Genomic DNA, 19,716 nt, shown 5'->3' on the forward strand with positions numbered 1-19,716 from the left:
ACTCTTCCTATCTCTCTTTATTACTGTTTCCTCTTTTTATTCCCGTTGGTTCTTATAGGATTCCCCAAGGCTGAGTCATATCAACCCCTCTCCTTTGGCCGTGTCAACTACTCTAACTCCTTAACCATCTGCTTCTGTTTGAACAGCTCTGAAACATACATGTCTAGTCATAACTTATCTTGAGCTCTGGACTTGCCTTTCAAATGGCCTACTGGACTACATGAGAAGGTCCTCTATTAGCATCTCAAATTTAACATCTCCAGAATCAAACTATGCTTCTCTCCTCATCTTATCTGCTACTTGCATAAAATATGAAGACCATAACATGTTCAGCATTAAAGGTGGTGATGATGAGACTTAAGCATTAGTTGGATGACTGAGCCAAAAAAATTTTTTAAATCCCTCCCAACCTATCTTCTATGAAAAGTGAGAATACATATTTAAATAATAAGACAACACAACCAGGAACTGAGTGAGGAAAAGATCAGGAAGAAAAAGCAAAGGTTAGAAATGAGAAAAAAGAAAACTGATTAAGAGAAAAAGGTCCCACGTGCATCTCAATACTTCAAATCTATCATTTAATAGGAGAATGTAATTAAACAACTTTATTATACACACTTTGATATAATGATCCTTGGAGCCAGTGATGATTAAATCTTGTCCACTAGAAATCTGATCTACAGTAAGACACATAACAGGGCCTAGGTGTCCCGTTAACTTTCCTGTGGACTGAAACCTTTAAAAAGAAAGAAAAATAATTATGTTTGAAAATATTTCTTAGCATGCTGAGCCTAAGCCTCAGCAAAAATAATCAATAGTCTTTGCTAAAACTGTTCTTTTTGATTTAACTCCACCTCTATGCAACTCTGTTCAAATTAAGAGTAAAAATAATGGCCAAACTAATCAATTCTCTGATCGAAGTGTGAGGAGTCCTAAATAAGTTATTCCAAGGCAACTAATATCATTCAGGTAGTAAAAAAAAAAAATCAAAACTCCAAAAACTTGCTAAAGGCTAATTTTAACTCTAACCTAAGTCCAGGTAAACCTTAATCTGTTAAATGTCTCAACATGTTATAGACATATGATTGATGTTATTAGGGCCAATTTGAAATTTGATTAAAACAACTATGTCACTGATATAACTAGAAAATAACAATATGAAGAAAGTAAGATTATTTTACTACACTAACATATATTCTCACATATACACATACACATATATGTACACCCATCATATATACACATATACACATACATGTACGCACACATATGTGTATATACATGTATGTCAGAAAATAGGTAGTCCATTTCATCAGTTATTACAAAGACATGAAAATGACCAGGAATATATCTGACTGGTAGAAAAAACATGTGATGCCCATTGTCAGGGGGTGACAATGAACCTTTGTTTCATAGTCCTACCTCAAATCAAGCTGCTGGAATACAGAGATGTATTTGTCTTCTAGAATATTATTATTTCTTGTAACTCTTTTCTTAGTTACTTTGTTAAGATGAATCTGTATTTAATCATGTTGCTGAAATCAAGCAACTTGAAAAAGGATCTAACTTTTCAGCAGAAAAGAAAGTAAAGATTTTCAAAAGCTGATATCTTTTCTGCCTCATGTCATGGCTTTGAGTATCTTCCTTCATGGTACTACAACTACAAATCAAGTTTAATATCTTCAAGAATAAACCCAGTCCTCACCTCATTCCTAATTTTCTTAAACAAGCACTGTTTTCAATTTTCTACTTTTTATTTCTAAAACAGTACTCAGGACTGTGTTTCTTCTTTCTCTTTCTCTCTCATTTATTTATCTATAAATTATGCTTATAATACTTTCTCAGTCATGTGTTAAAATGTTACAAGTTATAACCAGTTTTCCTCAGAATTTCTAAAATAAATTTCCCTTTGTTTTACTACTGACAAAGACCTTCTAGATGGGATTATTACCTGAATTACCTATATTACCTGAATTACAAACTTTACTCAAAATCTTGTAATTGCCGGGCTTCCCTGGTGGCGCAGTGGTTGAGAATCTGCCTGCCAGTGCAGCGGACACGGGTTTGAGCCCTGGTCTGGGAAGATCCCACATGCCACGGAGCAACTAAGCCCGTGAGCCACAACTACTGAGCCTGCGCGTCTGGATCCTGTGCTCCGCAACGGGAGAGGCCCACGCACCGCGGTGAAGAGTGGCCCCCGCTCGCCGCAACTAGAGAAAGCCCTCGCACAGAAACGAAGACCCAACGCAGCCAAAAGTAAATAAATTTATTAAAACAAAAATATTGTAATTGCCTTTATTTATTTATTTACTTTATATTTTAAAAAAGGCAATTACAATATTTCGTTTCTGTGCGAGGGCTTTCTCTAGTTGCGGCGAGCGGGGGCCACTCTTCACCGCGGTGCGTGGGCCTCTCCCGTTGCGGAGCACAGGATCCAGACGCGCAGGCTCGGTAGTTGTGGCTCACGGGCTTAGTTGCTCCGTGGCATGTGGGATCTTCCCAGACCAGGGCTCGAACCCGTGTCCCCTGCACTGGCAGGCAGATTCTCAACCACTGCGCCACCAGGGAAGCCCTTGTAATTGCCTTTTAATGGCCTTTATCCTCCATTACAAGATGAGTTCTAAGAAGATGGACACCAGATTTGTCTTGCTCAGTCTTTATCCCCAGTACCTACCACAAGTGTCGGTATAGTGCCTGCCATAATTGATATTGAATAAACATGTTAACTAATAAATAAATATTCCCTTGCTGCCAAAATTTTAAGAACTAGAAAAGAAGCTAAAATAAACACTCAAATGAAGGATAAAAGCTCATACTTCACGGCAAATAAAAAAATCAAGTCAAAGATGTAATGCCTTACATTTCAATTTATCAGTTTTCTCTTTGTATTCACTTCATCTTCTTAATACTTCATCATATATATGTGTATATATATATAATTCTATATTTATAAAACTCCCGTGAAGATTTACACTTAAAGTTATATGGTTTGTAAACTGAACATTTTGAGATAATGATGCATAAGTGATGTTACAAAAAATAATTCTTTCAAAGATTTCTGTTTACCAGAAATCTTGTTCTCTTCCTGGTAAACAACACAACTTATAGACAAATATTAAGAAAGGCTATTTTCCTTCATATATTTTTTTCCCAGCAATGGAGATTAAAAGAAAGGAAAATTGTGAGTTTGCTAATGAGGACATAGACATTCAGAGGTGCTGAATCAAACAGAAAAGTCTAGGTTTTTATATTAACTTCTGGGGTTACACAAATTAGATTTCACACACACTAATGTTATTAATGTGTGAAAACTGCATTTGCCATATACAGGAACTACATTTTCTTTAAAATTCTACCTTTTAAGATCCCACATTCTGACAGCATTTCCAGAAGCTGCATAGAGGAAGGTGCCAGTTGGGTTCAGTGCAATTTGATTGATTTGGTTTTCCCCAGAAGGAATAGCAACTGTCCGGCTGGTGGTGGCAGAACAAGCATCTCCAAGAGTAACTTGACCTGAAGACCTTAACAGAGACAAAGTAAAGCAAAATAAGTCACATTTCTGGACAAGAGTTAGTCTTAGAATTCCTTAAATTCCTAGGAAACTGGCTGTAGACAACAGGAAGATCTGTGTTCTTTGGTGACTGTATGCACTGTGCCTAGCACAGCACCTCATACACACTAATAAATAAACATTTTGATAGTTAAATGAATAAATGAATGAAGAAAACAAGATGACATGGCTTAAAACTCTTAATTTGCAAGTTACTATAACACTAGGAATTCTGGGCCCTGTTAGGGATGACTTAAATATGAGTCAGAAAAGATTAGAGGACAAAGACAAAAAAAACTCAACAAATGATACAGTGTCACAAAATTAGTTCATTTTCCTGAAGCTTCCAGAAGTTCCCTGAGGAACAAGCCTACCAGTATTCCTTTCATATATAAGATTTGCCCTTATGAATTAAAGACACTAAGGACTTTTTGTTTTCAGTTTTTGTTTATTTTAACCCAATCATATAAGGATTATTTACTATATGCGAAAGACTTAAATATGATTTATTTCTATTTCCTCAGCTAAATTCTAAATGGTAAGTATATTTTAAAATTCTGAAACATTTTATTAGCAAACTTCTAAAACACCAAGTTATAATCAATCTTTTCAAATTTGATTTTAATGAGTCAACTGGATTGGTAAATTTCTAACATAAGATACAGTGGTTTTTTTCTACAAAATTTTCCACAAGAGACCCGTATTCAGTACAGTAAATAATTAGTAATTCTCAAAATATAAAATAGCACTTAAATGTTAATAATCCTCACTCTACAAATTAGTAAAAATTAACCATTCCTATGCTCCCTTCTCTTATTTAAACCAACAGAGTTCACCTTAATTTTAATTATGTAAAACAGTTCATCAATCTTACAGCAAAAATAATCACTATTTGCTCTATATTTTAAAGACATACATATATGATAACAGACGTAGAAAACAAATTCATCCTCCAATTATCCAACATAACCTACAGTTATGAAATATAGGCTAGCACCAAAGCAGTGTAAGTCTTAAGAAAACTCCTCAATTAATTAGCATGTATTATTCAATACATGCTAATTAAATTTTGCAAGTACTTCTTAACAGTCTATAATGGTGATTTCAGCCATTTTCCAAGGAGTGGTACTCATCTGAAGCAAGTAATGTAAATCATTTAACTACATCAATTAATGAATACTATGAAAATTTAATTCCTTAGTTATTTGGGAGGGAGGAAATATGAAATGTGTATTTAGTCACAGATCAAATATGACTTCTCCTTTCCTGTTTAATATTGAGCTATTGTATTTTATTTTCTCAATAGTTTTTTTTTCACCTTATTTTATCTGTGTTCTTATTATAAACACTTTCATATTCTTTGCAAGTGGATAGGTATAAATAAACAAAAATGCATAAATAGGCCTATCTTTTCTTACATTTTGTAAACAAGAACTATTTGCCCTTTATGCTGTTTGTCTTTAAGTTACTTACGTTAGCGTTCGAATGCACTTTGCTGAATCTCTGATATCCCACACCTTAATATAAGATGTTGACACAGTGAAGACCAAACTTGTATAATTACAGTATTTTACAGATACTACATTGTTGGGATGACCTCCCAGTGACATTATCTCCTGCCCAGTCACCAGATTCCATACTTTACAAGTACGATCTAAAAACAAACAAATAAAAAAGAGGAAATAATGTCAATATGAGCTAAATTAGATTCTCTTAACAATAACAATTTCTCTTCTATGAGAAAAAAAATGAGATAAGAAAACAGTAATTATTTAATTAACTTGCAGCAGGCATCCTAACTCTATCCTTGACACTTTGCAGCAGGTTCAAAGGCAAAGTAGGTATAAAGGATTCGATGAAAGCCAGGATATCTGATGTATGCATTATGTGGTATTAAAAAATAATTATACAAAATTTTGAAATAGACATATTAAGAGAATCTTGTTTCAAATTGCTCCTGAATTTAAAATGGCAATCCCAAATCAGCCTCTTTGAGACATTTTGCTTTGATCACTCTTTTACGTACTCACCACACTCCACACGTGGGAATACACACACCTTTCTTTTCCAGGGGTCACTGATTGATTTCATTTTTGACCCAAAAACATAATCATAAAACTATTCTATTTTTTTTTGACATGTTAAATATCTAATTATCCTGGACTAATAAATTTAATTTGAATCATTAGAAAATTCTTTTACAGAGCAAATTTTTTAAATTGGGGAATTACTTGCCATTATTCACAATTCACAAGTTCTAGCTAGACTTTCCCCTCACTTTGTAACATCCCTAAATGCTAAAAAGCTTTGACTAGCTTCCCAAATTCCTGTACATGCTTCCTTCTCACTTTTCTAACCTCACTGTCCACCACTGCCCCTACATATACTCTACTTTTCAATCCAACTGAATTCAGTTTCCAAACCCACTTCTACCTCCAAGTCTCTGCTTACACTGTTCTCTAATCTTGGTTGCCAATTCTTACCTGTCAAATCCAAACAATCCTGTAAGGTTCATCCTAAATGCCTCCTTATCAAAGCCTTCCTTATTTTTCACAATTTAGCATAACCTCTCCCTTTTCTGAAACCCTGAAACTCTTTGTCTATAACTCTTCAAATCGTTTACAGTTAATTTCTATTTGCCTACAATTGCACCAAAGGGGTTAAGAGTGCAGGTTTGGAGATGAGTAGACCTAGGTTTCTAATCCTGGCTCTTTCACTTACTAGTTAAGTTTATCTGGGAAAATTATTTAATTTCTTGAATCTTCAGCTTCTTTATCTGTAAAATTAGGATGCAACATGTATTTCATTGGGGTTATTGTGAGAATTAAATGAGATAAAATTTGCATAGTCTCTGACATAGAGTAAGTGCTCAAGGAATGGTGGTTGCTACCCATCTTATTCTCTTTACCACACTGTACACTGTAATGGCCTTTTGTAGATTTTTATATAGCCTGCATTACTAAGCTCAGGGCTTTGCATGTATTAGGTGCTCAATTACCAAAAGGAGATGTATTCCCTCACCATTCTATTCACATAACATCAACACAAGTTTTACTATCTTCCCAACTATGCAATGATTTTATATTTTATATAATTCAGGAGTTGAATGAGATTATCTCTCAGGTTCTTATGTGTCTTAAGCAGTTTGACATTTTTAAAAACCTGTTAAAAATGTAATTAAAAAAAAAATATGTTAAATATCCACATGGCACAACTACTAGCACCTTTTGATCCAGTGAAGAGAAGATCATCAGTAGAATCCACACAGAGCACAGCTTTTGTATGCCCTTCAGCTATGTGAATACACTGAAGTGGAGAAGCTCTGATTCCTTTCGAAGCTGGAAATGGGTTGATTATGCCCCTGAGGTGGGGGAAAAAAATAAGATTTACTTTAGTAGCTATATCATGAAACTACTTTTAATTTTTTTCTCTGGCTTTAAGAAGTCTTTCTAAATAATTAGTACTGTAATAAAATCCAGATTGTTCCCTTGTCTCTTTTTTAAGCAAAAGAACACAGACAAAGTGTGAAATTATAATAGTAGTGATGGAGTGCATCAACTAATTTGGCATCAACTAGCAGGTGCATTCTGCAAAGAGCAAAGTCATGATAAACTGGATTTTCTTATTAACAATTTCATCTCTTCAAAATTTAATGAAGTAATATTGGGAGCTGTTCAAATATAGTGAATTATGAAAAATGAGAAAGCATAAATGATGGATAACTGGAAGATGTGATTATCAGCCTGGAATGCGACTCTATGTCAAAAAACACATTCTAGGGCTTCCCTGGTGGCGCAGTGGTTAAGAATCTGCCTGCCAATGCAGGGGACACGGGTTCGAGCCCTGGTCTGGGAAGATCCCACACGCCGCGGAGCAACTAAACCCGTGAGCAACTAAGCCCGTGAGCTACAGCTACTGAGCCTGTGCGTCTGGAGCCTGTGCTCCGCAACGGGAGAGGCCGCGACACTGACAGGCCCGTGCACCGCGATGAAGAGTGGCCCCCGCTCTCCGCAACTGGAGAAAACCCTCGCACAGAAATGAAGACCCAACACAGCCAAAAATAAATATAATAAATAAATAAATTAAAAAAAAAAAGAACACCTTTTAAAAAAAAAAAGACATTCTGAAGAAAGTATAATACATACCACCTAAAATACTAAGGAAGCAAATTTCAAACAAATTTGAATAAATACAAGAATGATTGCATAGCCAGAAATTCTAAAGGGAGAATGGCTCAAAAATAACAAAAACTTTTAAAACTCTCACCATCTCAAAGAAGATTTTTAAAAAAGAGTAAGATTTTAAAAGAATAGTGATGCTCTTTAGGGAGACTTCTCATAATTTTAATATTTCTGGAATTTCTGCTTTATGCCACTGGACTATGAACTGTGAAAATATAAAATTTATCAAAACACTGTCCCTATCCCAAAGGAGGTTAAGACAGGATCTGAACTGAAATAATTGTATTGGGAAGACTAAAAATGAGAGTGAATTAAGAAATGATAAATATATAAGTTGGATGTATCTTTGCTCAGAGCAGGAAGAAAAATTATGTTGAAATATGTCCATTATATAAGACAGATGGCATAATGTTAGGACAGATTCAGGAATAAAACAAAGCTGTCTGTTTCCATCTTCCTGATGAATGAGAATAACCTTTAAGATGCAAGGGACAGAAATAATTAAGAAGAAATGTAAGCCGAAGATACATTAGATTTGACAATGAAGACTTGTTCAGTGAGTTCAAGTATTTCTGTTTTTACATCATTAGATCACAGGGTTGTGAAAGTATATACCATTGCAGAGACAAAAATCATTGTTGGTATACTAAGAGGATCAATAAAGAGGATAAAACATGTAGACCCAATTTTCCAGAAAGGAGAAAAAAAAGTGGATTTCAGAAATTACAGATGAGTAAAACTTCTTGTTGAGTCTCACAGAGGAAAATATTAAACAAATAATTACAAACACTTAAATGCTCATCAGTAAGAGATAACATCTCACAGGGGAAGTTCCTTGTAGAATTAATAGGCAGGAGATTAGGGGAATGTCATATTCACAACATATGTTGATTCCAATAAGGTCCATACAAAAAGCTTTTCAAATGATATCCCTATGGACATGTTGGGTAAGTATGAAACTGTTGTAGTAAGGTAGTTCCATCAGTGGCTGAAGAGTCACCCCTAAAGAGTCAATGTTCCTCTCAGTCTGGAAAAAGGTCTTCAATATCTAGTCAGTCTTTCCCCAGAACTCAAGACAGATATGGCATGTTTATTTAATTGATATTTTAAAGAGCTGTATTGTCTAGAAAAATTACCCAAAAAAATCCATTTAAGTATGTACTTAGCACTAAAATATTCATTGGATAAAATTTAAACATAAAATTTATGTTGAAGATAGAACAGAATGCTCCAAGTAGGAAAGGGGCTTAATTAGATTTTAAAAGCTAAAGAAATTTGTTTATTGAATACAAGATCAATGGATCAACAATTTATGATTCCTCTACCAACACTTTCAATGACTTGTGCAATAGAAGTAAGTATTTCAGGAGAAAGAAAGCAATAGAGCTACTATATTCTGCCAAGGCCACATCTGGAATGAGGCTGAGTTCCAGATGCCACATTTTAAAAACAGCTTTGAAAAATCAGAGATTTTCCAAAACAGTGGAAGCAGAAAGAAGGATCTGCAGACAATATCACATTAGGAACAGATGAATCTAAAACTATTGAGCTGATAAGAGAACCTTCATCGGAGAGAGCATACAAAAGCACAGTTAAATAGCTGAATATTTAAAGAGCTGGCACATACACACAAAAAAGGTATACTGGATTAAATCTAGCATAGCTCAAGAGGGTTGATGACAGACCAATGAATAAAAATTTAAAGGAGGTAAATTAGGCTTAGGATTTAAAAAGAAAAACTTTATTTTGGGGATTTAGTTATAATGATTTCAAAAAGTGAAGGGAGTTCCCCATTACCAGAAATAAGACCAGGAATTGTTACCACATGGGTGTATAATTACAAAATAAAAAGTAATATTTGCATTCACACATCAATTTGAGATTCTTGAAATTAATGCTCAGTAACTTGTTAGATTACCAATCTAAGAACTTAACCAGATTAAAACTGAAATGGTAGCAAAACCTCCTCAAAAGCCTAAAACTGCCATTTTGAAATCCTATCAATATTATGTGGGGTTTACAGCTATGAACTGAAGCCATTAAATTATAACTATTGCTTCAAATGTTGAAAAGTTATGATCTAATGCATAGTCAATTGCTGCTCTTCTAAAACATTAAATATATATGTATGTATATTCTAACAAGCTGATTATAAAGAAAAGAATTAATGTTAATAACCTAAGAGCTGTTTTGATCTGCATTTAATGACACATATCACCCTAAGAAAAAAGCTAAACAGTACCCTTGGTTATTTAGCACTATGTCTCCAAATGAGTTCCTTCCTTCAGATTACTATCTTTATCCTAAGAATCTATTAACGTTTCCTGATGATATAATGTGCAACACAATTCTGTCATGTCAAAGGTTGTAATATTACAAAAGTGAATATTTGCCTCCAGTAACTTATGTATGGCATAGCCCTAGAGACCAGGATGTCTCTTTTTCATTCTTATGTGTTTTATTCATTCAGACTTCTGAAGAAAAATAATTTCAACATTAAATATAGCATCATATTTATTAGATACTGAAAGATACTCTCAAATATTCAGAATGTTAGAGTTAATATTTTATAGAGATTACCTTATACAAAAGATAATAGAAAAAGTACAGAAATTGGAAACATAAATCCCTGGTATTTCTTTCTCTATTAAAATTAATCTATCCACATTCTGAAGTATATAAATCAACTTTAAAATAGTTTAAGTTAAGGTTAAATATTGCAAACTTATACAACAGATCTGATGTGAAGGGAAAAAATGCTTATTTCTGATCCATGCAAAACCAGTAAAGTCTTGTAATACTGTGAATAAGATTAATTTCCTCTCCCTTCCCCTGCCTACCTTCTGGAGGATCTACTGATGATCAGGAAAATGGCCATAAAACATGGGAAAGAAGTGCAAAGAGAGAGGAGACAAACTGATTAGTGGGAAGAGGAAATGAAAGGAAAAAAGAGAAATTAGGGGTCCAAAAAACCCATAAACATGAAAAAATGCAACATTGTTATTTGAAAAACAGCATCTACCAGTTAAAACTATTTATTATGCTTTTAAAATTCTTTTACTTTCTATATCTTTCTATATTTTAGGTACCATAGTGTCCATTTTTTCCCTAGTATACCTTTTTTTAAAATCACAAAGCCTGCCATAAACTTTTTATTTAAAATCGATAAATCAACATGAAAAAATACCTTATTCACTTCCCATGCCTTGAGGTGGCAAAAACCATTGAGGAGCAAACTTTTACATTAATTTTCATAGAACTTAATTTCTTTAAAGAAAAGTTTTAGATTATAGACAGAATATAAATAGCACAAATTTTTATGCTATTATATAAAAAAGTTTACCACTACTTTGAAAGGTATGATCACAAAAATATATTAAAATTAATGTTTAAAAACATCAGTGTATTTATATGGTTTATAAGTTATGAATGCAACAAAAATGAGTTTTGTTTAAAGTTTCTAGGAAGGCATTTTAGAACATCACTGAAATGCCAGAACGTAGGAAAGAAAGAAAGTACCTGTGTACCTCCGACAGAGAGGAATCACTTTCATCAGACCTACAGTGAAAGAGTTAGAATTATGAGGAAAAAGAATACAGATGTCAACAGGTAAAGACACCGAGATTGAACTGATTCAACAGTATGAGTAACAGAAATACAGCAAACATTTCCTTTACAGTGCCCTGCTTTTCTATTTGCACTGGATATCAGCAAATTCAGTGACAGCTAAATTAGTTAAAATTTTGTGCTTATGTTTTCTACCAAGATTTGGGGGGAAAAACTTTCTATTACTGATCCACAGAACCCAGCTATCCTCACTTTCTAAAATGTAGGCCCTGAAAAGGAACAACATCAAGCAAGTGAAATACATCACTTCAAGACTCTATTTAATTTGACTAGTACTAGAAAAAGTTTTCGGTTTCAGTAGTCATTAATGAACTTTATTCCTCTTGATAATTACTTTAGATTTAGACTCTCATGTGGAAGTTTCACAAATACATTATATGTTTGCATGGAAAGCAAATCATTCAAAATTTAATAACCTTTGATTTTAATTCATCTCAAAAACATGGAGTTCTTCTGATTAGGCAGTCCCTCAGTAATAGTTGGGAGGTTTTACTGGAATTTTAAAAACAGGTGAGCCACTCCTGTCAGCCTTAACCTGAAACCTCCAGAACTGACAATAAGTCTGGTTATCATGAAAATCTATTTAGCTTGTATTGTTATATAATATCCTTGGGAAGAATGAGGATAGAGTGAGTGCTGGCATATATGTAATCAGAAACAATGTGTGGGACCTACTTCTAGCTGGTGAAATATGCTAGACTCAAAAAGGAGACCAAAGAAAGTCATTAAAAAGGTAGGTGAGTTTTTTGAAAGTGTAGTCAGTTATTCTAAGTTTTAGTTTATAGAGACTACAACAGAGTCAAATGATTGGTAGATAGCTCATAAACTATTTCAGTAAAAAATATGGAACTATAATTAGATTGTCAAGATTATCAAAAGAGCAACAGAAAAATTTTATGACTGTGAATGCAAGGGAGACAAAATTTAGTAATTCTTCATCATCACTAGTGAAAATGGACTTCCTAAAGACATTCTTAATGTTCTACTCTTTCTCAATTAAATGAGAGGTATGATTTAACAATGTTCAAGAGTCTTTTTTTAAATATATTTTTTAAAAATATTAAAAAAAAATACCTATCTAGATCATTTGAAAGGACATGTCATCTGATTAAACTATATTAAAATCTAATTTTAATATAGTTTAATCTAACTGATTAAACTATATTAAAATCTAATCAAAAATGTTATCCATAAATTAAGTAGATTAAAGAATCTTTCAAAATGATGGTGTGTCTCTCTAAGTCTATAGAGCCATTTGGCATGATCTAAACATGCCAGACAGATCTTAAACAATACCCTGTAAATTTCAGAAATCGTTGATATATACAGGGAGATTATAGCGTAGAAAACAAAGAACTGGTGTGGGATACTGAATATCAAGTACATATACTATCCAAAATGCTATCATTCAAAATCAAAGCAGACAAGTCAGAGTTAATAAGCACCTTATGGCAACACTGTTAGTATGAAATTCTTGCAAGAGAGATTCTGGCTCAGTGTGGGAATATTTTTTCACTTCAAATTTAATGAAAATTATATTTTCCATACCCCTCCAACTTCTCTTCCCCAACAACCCACCCTGAGTTCTACCCCCTCCACCCATAAAGGTACTCTTTTATCCCAAGAATACAATTACTCAAGTTTTGTGGTGGATTTGTAGAACAACCAAATGATAACAACATGTTACACATATGGCAATGCTTTTGTAAGCTGTTATATCCACCAAAGGTAAAATAATTTGCCTCTTTTCAATGCAGGCTATCTGGATTAGAGGCTTTTATAGGCTCAATGAGCTGAAAAATCCCAAGAAATTTAACTTCAAGTGGTCTCAAAGATTTTTCAATCCCAATTTACTTGTAAAAGAAAAGGTAAGACAAGTGCTTAGTATAGCAATGCAAATCTATAGCAGGGAATAATGTTCAGCAGGAAAATTAATTTCTATAATTTTGTCTATATGGTTCATTTCCCATTGGAAAAACACATGAAATATGGCAAGAGTTCACAAGTCAGACTCCATCTCCCACACAGAGAGAAGGCTAAATGTTTTCTACAGACTGTATTGAAAGGTTCAGAATATTATAATGAATAATTGGGGCTCTTTTACATAATGACTTACTTATCCTGCTGAACTGATGTGTTTCCCTGAGAAACAGTAAGACGATTAAAAACATTCAGTTCATTACGGGGCCGGCTTGGTGGGGAAGAAGGAGGTGAAAGACTAGCCTCTGAGGTTCCAGAATCTGAGCTACAAGAAAAAAAGAACATTAAATAGGTGGCTTTAATTGGCTTTGATTTGTTAGAAATGTTGTAAGAAACATGCTTTTTTAAAAAAGCTTTTCATTATAGAATTCCTTCCTTGCTTCCTTTCTTCCTCTGTTCCTTTTTATAAGATAAAATGCACTCTGAACAATTTAATTAAAAATTTTTTTCCACTGAACCTTGTTACACTGGCCACAAGATGGCACTAAAGAAAAAGTTCTGTCTGCTAAAATCTAAAGTCAGTATAAATAAAGCAAGCCAAATTTAAAATTATACAATTTTAGAGTTGAGAGCAAGTTGTTCACTTTACAGATGAGGAAACAGACCCTGAGAGTTTAAGAGGAATTTGCCTATTCAATTGATTCATTCATTTATTTTTAAATTACTTATTTGCTCCATCCCCTACCTCCTGCTTATTCTTAAGACATTCGATTCAGTAGAAACAGGTAAATTACATCTTTAAATACAGGAAACAAGGATGATTAGAAGAGCAACTTCCATGACATTCATGTCAGCTAAACCAGTGGTCAAAGTAGAGAGTGTGCATGTTGGTACAAGGGAGGAGGATGGTATAGGATCATCCACTTGGGTACAGAAAATATATGAAAACTTCTTTCATAATTATTTTTATGTTAAAGAAATTGGCTTTATCAATACTTAAATATAGATTAGTATTGATACTCCTACTCAAGAGCATGTCAGAGATCTACCTGCCATATGCAGCTCCTTAGGTGACCTGAGGGAGATCTCAGTGTGCCACAGGGTAGAAAGGTGACAGTGGCTCTAACCCATTTTTAACTTTCTGTGTGTTGTGGTGTTGTAATATACAAATGCCCACGTAAGTGGACCATCAGATTATATTGTGTACTATTAAGCAAACTAACCCTCACAAAACACACAAATAGCTTTTAAAATATTTCAACAAAAAAAACAGTTAAAGATAATGCCAATTTAAACATAAAAGAACAGCAAGAAAATGGCACAAGTCACACATCTTCTAAAACTAGATTTTTGTTAACCACTTTAAAGAGGTGAAATCAATGTCAGTTTTATCAGATGACAGTCAAAATTAATTTCAAAACTTTCTAGAAGACTATTTGAATTGTAGTTTTAATAAACCTCTCCTCAAATGTATATTAACTCCAAAATGATATGCACAAATAATTGAAAAATAAATCAGACTATATGAATGGGGACAAGTGCTCAAATTTATTTATAGGTATGTGTTACCAAGAAAGTTAGACTACTTATACAAGCCAACAGCGGACTTGATTGTCTTGATTAGTCAAATCAGTCACAATCCCAGAGTCAGTCTGAATATGGAAAATAATTTCACTATTGTGCTTTAGCATCTAAGTGCATCAGACATTTTATACAATCTAGTAGATAAAAAGCATGGGTAACTTACTGTTTTTGTTCCTTGGCCTTTGATTTTTCCCCTTTCTCATATGCCTTTCTCCTTGTTACAGGGGAAGGCTCTGGTAGCTTTTTTTCTGATAAAGATGACTGTCTGGAACTAAGAGAAAGGTTCTGTAATCATCTAATTTTAAATATATACATATAACTTTGGCAGATAGTCAACCTAAATTTTTAATAGATTAATAACTGGAACTTGAGAAAGATTATTTGGAAATTAGAACTAGGACAGGAAAATATCACATGAGTTATTTTTAATTAATGGGAGCTTGATAACTATATATTTAATTTTTAAATTGGCAATTTTGTCAAATACATACATGCCCATTATCTTTGAATGTAAACATCAATGCTATACTGCCAAATAGCTAAAATAATTTTTTAATTTTAAACATTAAGTGTTTAAGTTTGATTAGAATTGCTTCAGTTGAAGAAAAATTGTCTTTATAGTTCTGCAAGAACAAAAATTAGAATATCAGAATATGAGAAACAAAGATTTAATGAATTAATATTTACACAGTCACAAAAGAATACTACAGGTAATCACAAAAAACTACATTTTACTTAACTAGTATTTAAGTATTAGTTAGCTATATCTATTTTAGTACTAAAAATATTTTTGTTTTATTATAGACTTTAAATGTTCAATAGTGGCTATGTAATTAATTTAAGACTATGATTTTTGTGTACAGTGGTAATGAATTTTAATTGAAAAAAATGAATTTTTTGCTATCCTTGACTAGTTTTATTAATAAGGAAAAAAGCCACTAAGGAATTAGCAAGCAGGATCCCCAGAATGGGCTTACAATGATTCCTATTTGAAAGTGAAAACTAAATATAATTAAACTTCACGTGCCTGATTTTTCTAATTAGAGGAAATCACATTTTAGAAGTTCTGGATCATTTAAATCATAAGGCCCACTTGAGTAAATTCTTTTACTTTATGGAATGGAAGTCATGTAGTAATGGGATATAAGAGGTTACTGCACCAAGCACATGACCAACTTTTAAATTTGTACAGAATTACACAAGCATCTTAATTTATGAAAACTTGATAATAAATCATGTGAAGAGACAGTGTCTAAAAGACATTTTCTACAACTTGTCATAAATGATACATTTTTAAAATGAAAAACAAAAGGGCAAAAAGAAGGTATTACCTGAATTCTGGATTCCAGGTCATAGATTTAGTCTTGAAGTTCCAAAAGTCTCTATTCATCTGATAGACTAAATGCTGAACACATAGGCGTCTCTAAAATCTGTTCTCAGTTCTATATCACTACCTTCACCAAAAGCATTTTTCTACTGTTATCTTATCAAAAAAGCACTGAAGCCATAAGCTATACTGGTTAGCAATCTCCAAGAGCAAATCTAATAGTTAATTACATAAGTCACCTCAAGCACATGCAAGATAGTTCTGTCATTAAAACTAATTTTGGAACTAAAGGTAGCAGATGGGCTTACTGAATGGAAGACAGTGAAAATATCTTCATAAGATGAAGAAAGTTATGGGAAACAGATGTTCAAGTTAGGGTGGAGAGTTTGTTATATTTTATTATTTACAGAGTCATATAGTATGAACCATTTTTTTTGGCAATATTTCCCAATGCAATGATGTGTTCATTCAATAGATCATTTGCTAGATCACATGTGAGAGTTAGTTTGGAAAAAAGCCATTAAAAATCTTTACCAGTGAATGACTGATGTAATTTTAATATAACTAACAAAACACATACACACACACACACACACACACACACACAGGCCTGTGTAGGGAAATCTTTGTTCTCAAGATAATAATGAAAAATTTCTAAATAAGTTTTGTTTTGAATGGAATGTTTTTTGCTAAGATTATCATAGAGAGGAGAGGTAATATTTCCTCCTTCAAATCTTTAATAATACAATATTTATACTTTATGTGTACACTCATCCCAGACATGCAATGTGCTTCAAGGCAAAGAATTAGGAAAATTCAAAATGTATTATTTGTAACTGATATTTGTATTTTTCTTTGAAAGTGTCAGCAAAGGTTTACTGTCTTGACCAGGCTCTTAGAACTAGGATATAATGTAATTTAGAGTAAATTTAAGAATCTTTAAAGCTTCTGTTTTATATAATGGTTTTATAGGTATAACTTTAATCTAGTTTAGGTGTTTCTAAATAAATTTTGTCTGTAATTCACAACTCAGCCCTTATAAAAATTATAATCTTTAAGAAAGACCCTAAAACTTAGAAATAAGACTAAGCAATTCAACAAAGAACATCTCATTTAAATTATTTTGAATGTCCAAAAATTTGGAGACACAACACCTAACAGAAATTACTTTGAAAACTAGAGATCTTATTTACATAAATTTTTAAAAATAGAAATAAGAAATAAGCAACATGCATTTTTTTTTTTTTTTTTAAAAAGAGAAAGCCAAAAGAAAGGAAGTTAGTGTAGCTGGGCCAGACTTACATGCTGCCTATCTTAGAAGGGAAGCCAGATGGGGGAGGGAGCTCTTTTTCCCTAGCAGAAGTACTTGTCTCTGTATTCATTCCAATCTCTTGCCCTTCTGCAACAGGTGTAAGAGGGCCAGGCAAGGAGGCATCTCCTGTACTAGTGTCTGAAGCTAGTTCACTGCTATCTGCATACAGCAATTCCATTTGAGTGGTGGTTCTCCTTCGGGCCTAGTCAGAGAATGGAAGGAAAAGCAATCATGTGCAAATTTTCGCAGGGAAGATGATTAGGCGATATTTAATATTAGTTTGAAATAGGTAAAACATTTAGCGTGTCTTTTCCTAGCAAGTGTGTCAAACATAACATGTAAGATAGTGGCAAGCCAGAGCTACAGCCAGGTAAGACCTTTAGAGGCCATAATAATAGCCAACATTTCTATTGTATGCCAGAAATTGTTCTAAATACTTTACTATATTAGTATATACTATCATTATCCCAATTCACAAATGAGAAAACTGAGGCACAGAGAAGCTAAAAGTCCAAAGTCACACAGCTAGTAAGTGGCAAAGCCAGATTCAAAACCAGGCAATCTGCCTGCAATATTATTGTGCTATCCTGCCATTCATCGCCAGCTCCCTCAACATATCATTAAAAAAAAAAGAAAGAAGAAAGAAATTAAACCAAAAGATAGTTGCAGGGACATTCAACTAAATTCTGATGTTTCCCAGGCTTAGATGATTTATTTAATATAAATTTTAATTTCATTTTACTATCAATTTTTACATCTGTTTCTCCTTTTTTATGACCCTGCCCCCCTGATGCTTTAATTGGGTGTTTAATCTGTCTGCTGGATATCTACCACCAGTCCATACCAGCTTTTGGCAGCATGGTGAGGCAGGTGAAGGTTATTTTCCTAGAATCTAAATTTACCATAAGCATTCCCTTCCATACTCCTGAAAAACCAATGGGACTACCTTGTTGTTAATGCTTAGAGTTGGCTGCTATCGCTAATGTATTAACAGATAATCAAGGTGTTTACCAGATTAGAAACCTCTAAAGGGCAGGCAACCTGTTTTATTCAACTTTGTATCCCCTACATTTAACATAGTGCTGGTAAATACCTATTTAAAATACATACTCAACTTCACTTTTTCAATGAGTGAAAAATAAATAATATGAGATCCTTTTAGGCATCTTTGCAGTTCAAAAGGAGTGGTAGATATTACCAGAAAACTTTTGGAAACAGAAAGCCCTGCAGGCCAACCTTTTACCCTGTCAGTTCTCCCTACTGCAAATTGAGTCATTTTCTTGGGAATTCCTAACCACAGTGGTTTTTTTTAGGAGATGACCTTCAGGCTACCACTTCACATTTCTCTCTGGCTTTCACAGGGCCTGAAAGACCAAGTTACCTTAGGAGATTCTCTCTTCCACTTAAGACTGGATCCAAACTATACTAGAATGTTTTCTTTGAGTTTGGGTAACTTCTACTTAGTCACTTAGAATAATAAAACACAAACCACATGTCACCAAGCCAGTAGCTCAAGGACCATACATAAAGACTGGAGATGTGTTTCAGTTGGCTAGCCCAGTATTTTAAAGATAAGGAAATTCTCCATTTAAATACATATTTAAAGCTTCTCTTTAAAAAGTTGAGGATCTGGTAGCCTTAGGCCCATATTCCATCATGGCAAAAATAAGCAGTAGTTGAGTGGTGGCTATTTGCTTTAGATGGAGCATGTCCACTTCAGGTAATCATAATGACCCCTATTAATTACCTTACATCCAGCCAAATTACTCATTTATATTACCTGGCTAGCCACTGTTGGCCTTAAATCCATCCTGTCCATTAGCACAGTACTATTCTTTTGAGTCCTGATTTCATCCATTCATTCAACTAATATTTACTAAGCACTGCAAGAATTCTTTGTTTTCAAACATCTTAAGATAGTTAATTCATCTAGTATCAAATGCTACAAACAATCAATCTAAAATATACCATGTGTTTCTTACACATTTAACAGTATGTATCCTTTATTTTTTTAAGCTTCATAAATATACATTATAGCATCAATTTTCAATACAAAATGATGATTAAGAGTTGGCCTATTCAAATCACCTCAAGACACAGTTAAACAAAATAAATAAGGAATACTTAAGGACATACTAGAATGTTAAAATTTCAAAAATCTCCTGTCAATCTAAATTATTTTTAAGGATTGTTTTCCATAATCATATCTTATCTA

General features: G+C 33.4%; 1 protein-coding gene across 18 annotated transcripts in view; it reads right to left on the reverse strand.

The window, feature by feature from the left end:
• KIF21A (kinesin family member 21A) overlaps window positions 1-19,716 on the reverse strand; it is a 176,725-nt gene that overhangs the window by 8,413 nt on the left and 148,596 nt on the right. For 5 of the 18 annotated variants that reach the window (XM_082349325.1, XM_082349333.1, XM_082349321.1 and 2 more), the window contains 9 exons: window positions 17,492-17,703; window positions 15,026-15,133; window positions 13,475-13,603; window positions 11,251-11,289; window positions 10,572-10,586; window positions 6,775-6,911; window positions 5,024-5,204; window positions 3,357-3,521; window positions 619-736 (listed from right to left, as the gene is read on the reverse strand). In XM_082349325.1, coding sequence (XP_082205451.1) covers window positions 619-736; window positions 3,357-3,521; window positions 5,024-5,204; window positions 6,775-6,911; window positions 10,572-10,586; window positions 11,251-11,289; window positions 13,475-13,603; window positions 15,026-15,133; window positions 17,492-17,703 — 1,104 coding nt within the window. The remainder of the gene's footprint in view (window positions 1-618; window positions 737-3,356; window positions 3,522-5,023; window positions 5,205-6,774; window positions 6,912-10,571; window positions 10,587-11,250; window positions 11,290-13,474; window positions 13,604-15,025; window positions 15,134-17,491; window positions 17,704-19,716) is intronic. The other 13 variants (XM_082349332.1, XM_082349330.1, XM_082349335.1 and 10 more) reach the window with 7 other exon arrangements.

Source organism: Balaenoptera borealis, assembly GCF_965194805.1.
Source record: "Balaenoptera borealis genome assembly, chromosome: 13".
In the NCBI taxonomy this organism is placed as follows: Eukaryota; Metazoa; Chordata; class Mammalia; order Artiodactyla; family Balaenopteridae; genus Balaenoptera; species Balaenoptera borealis.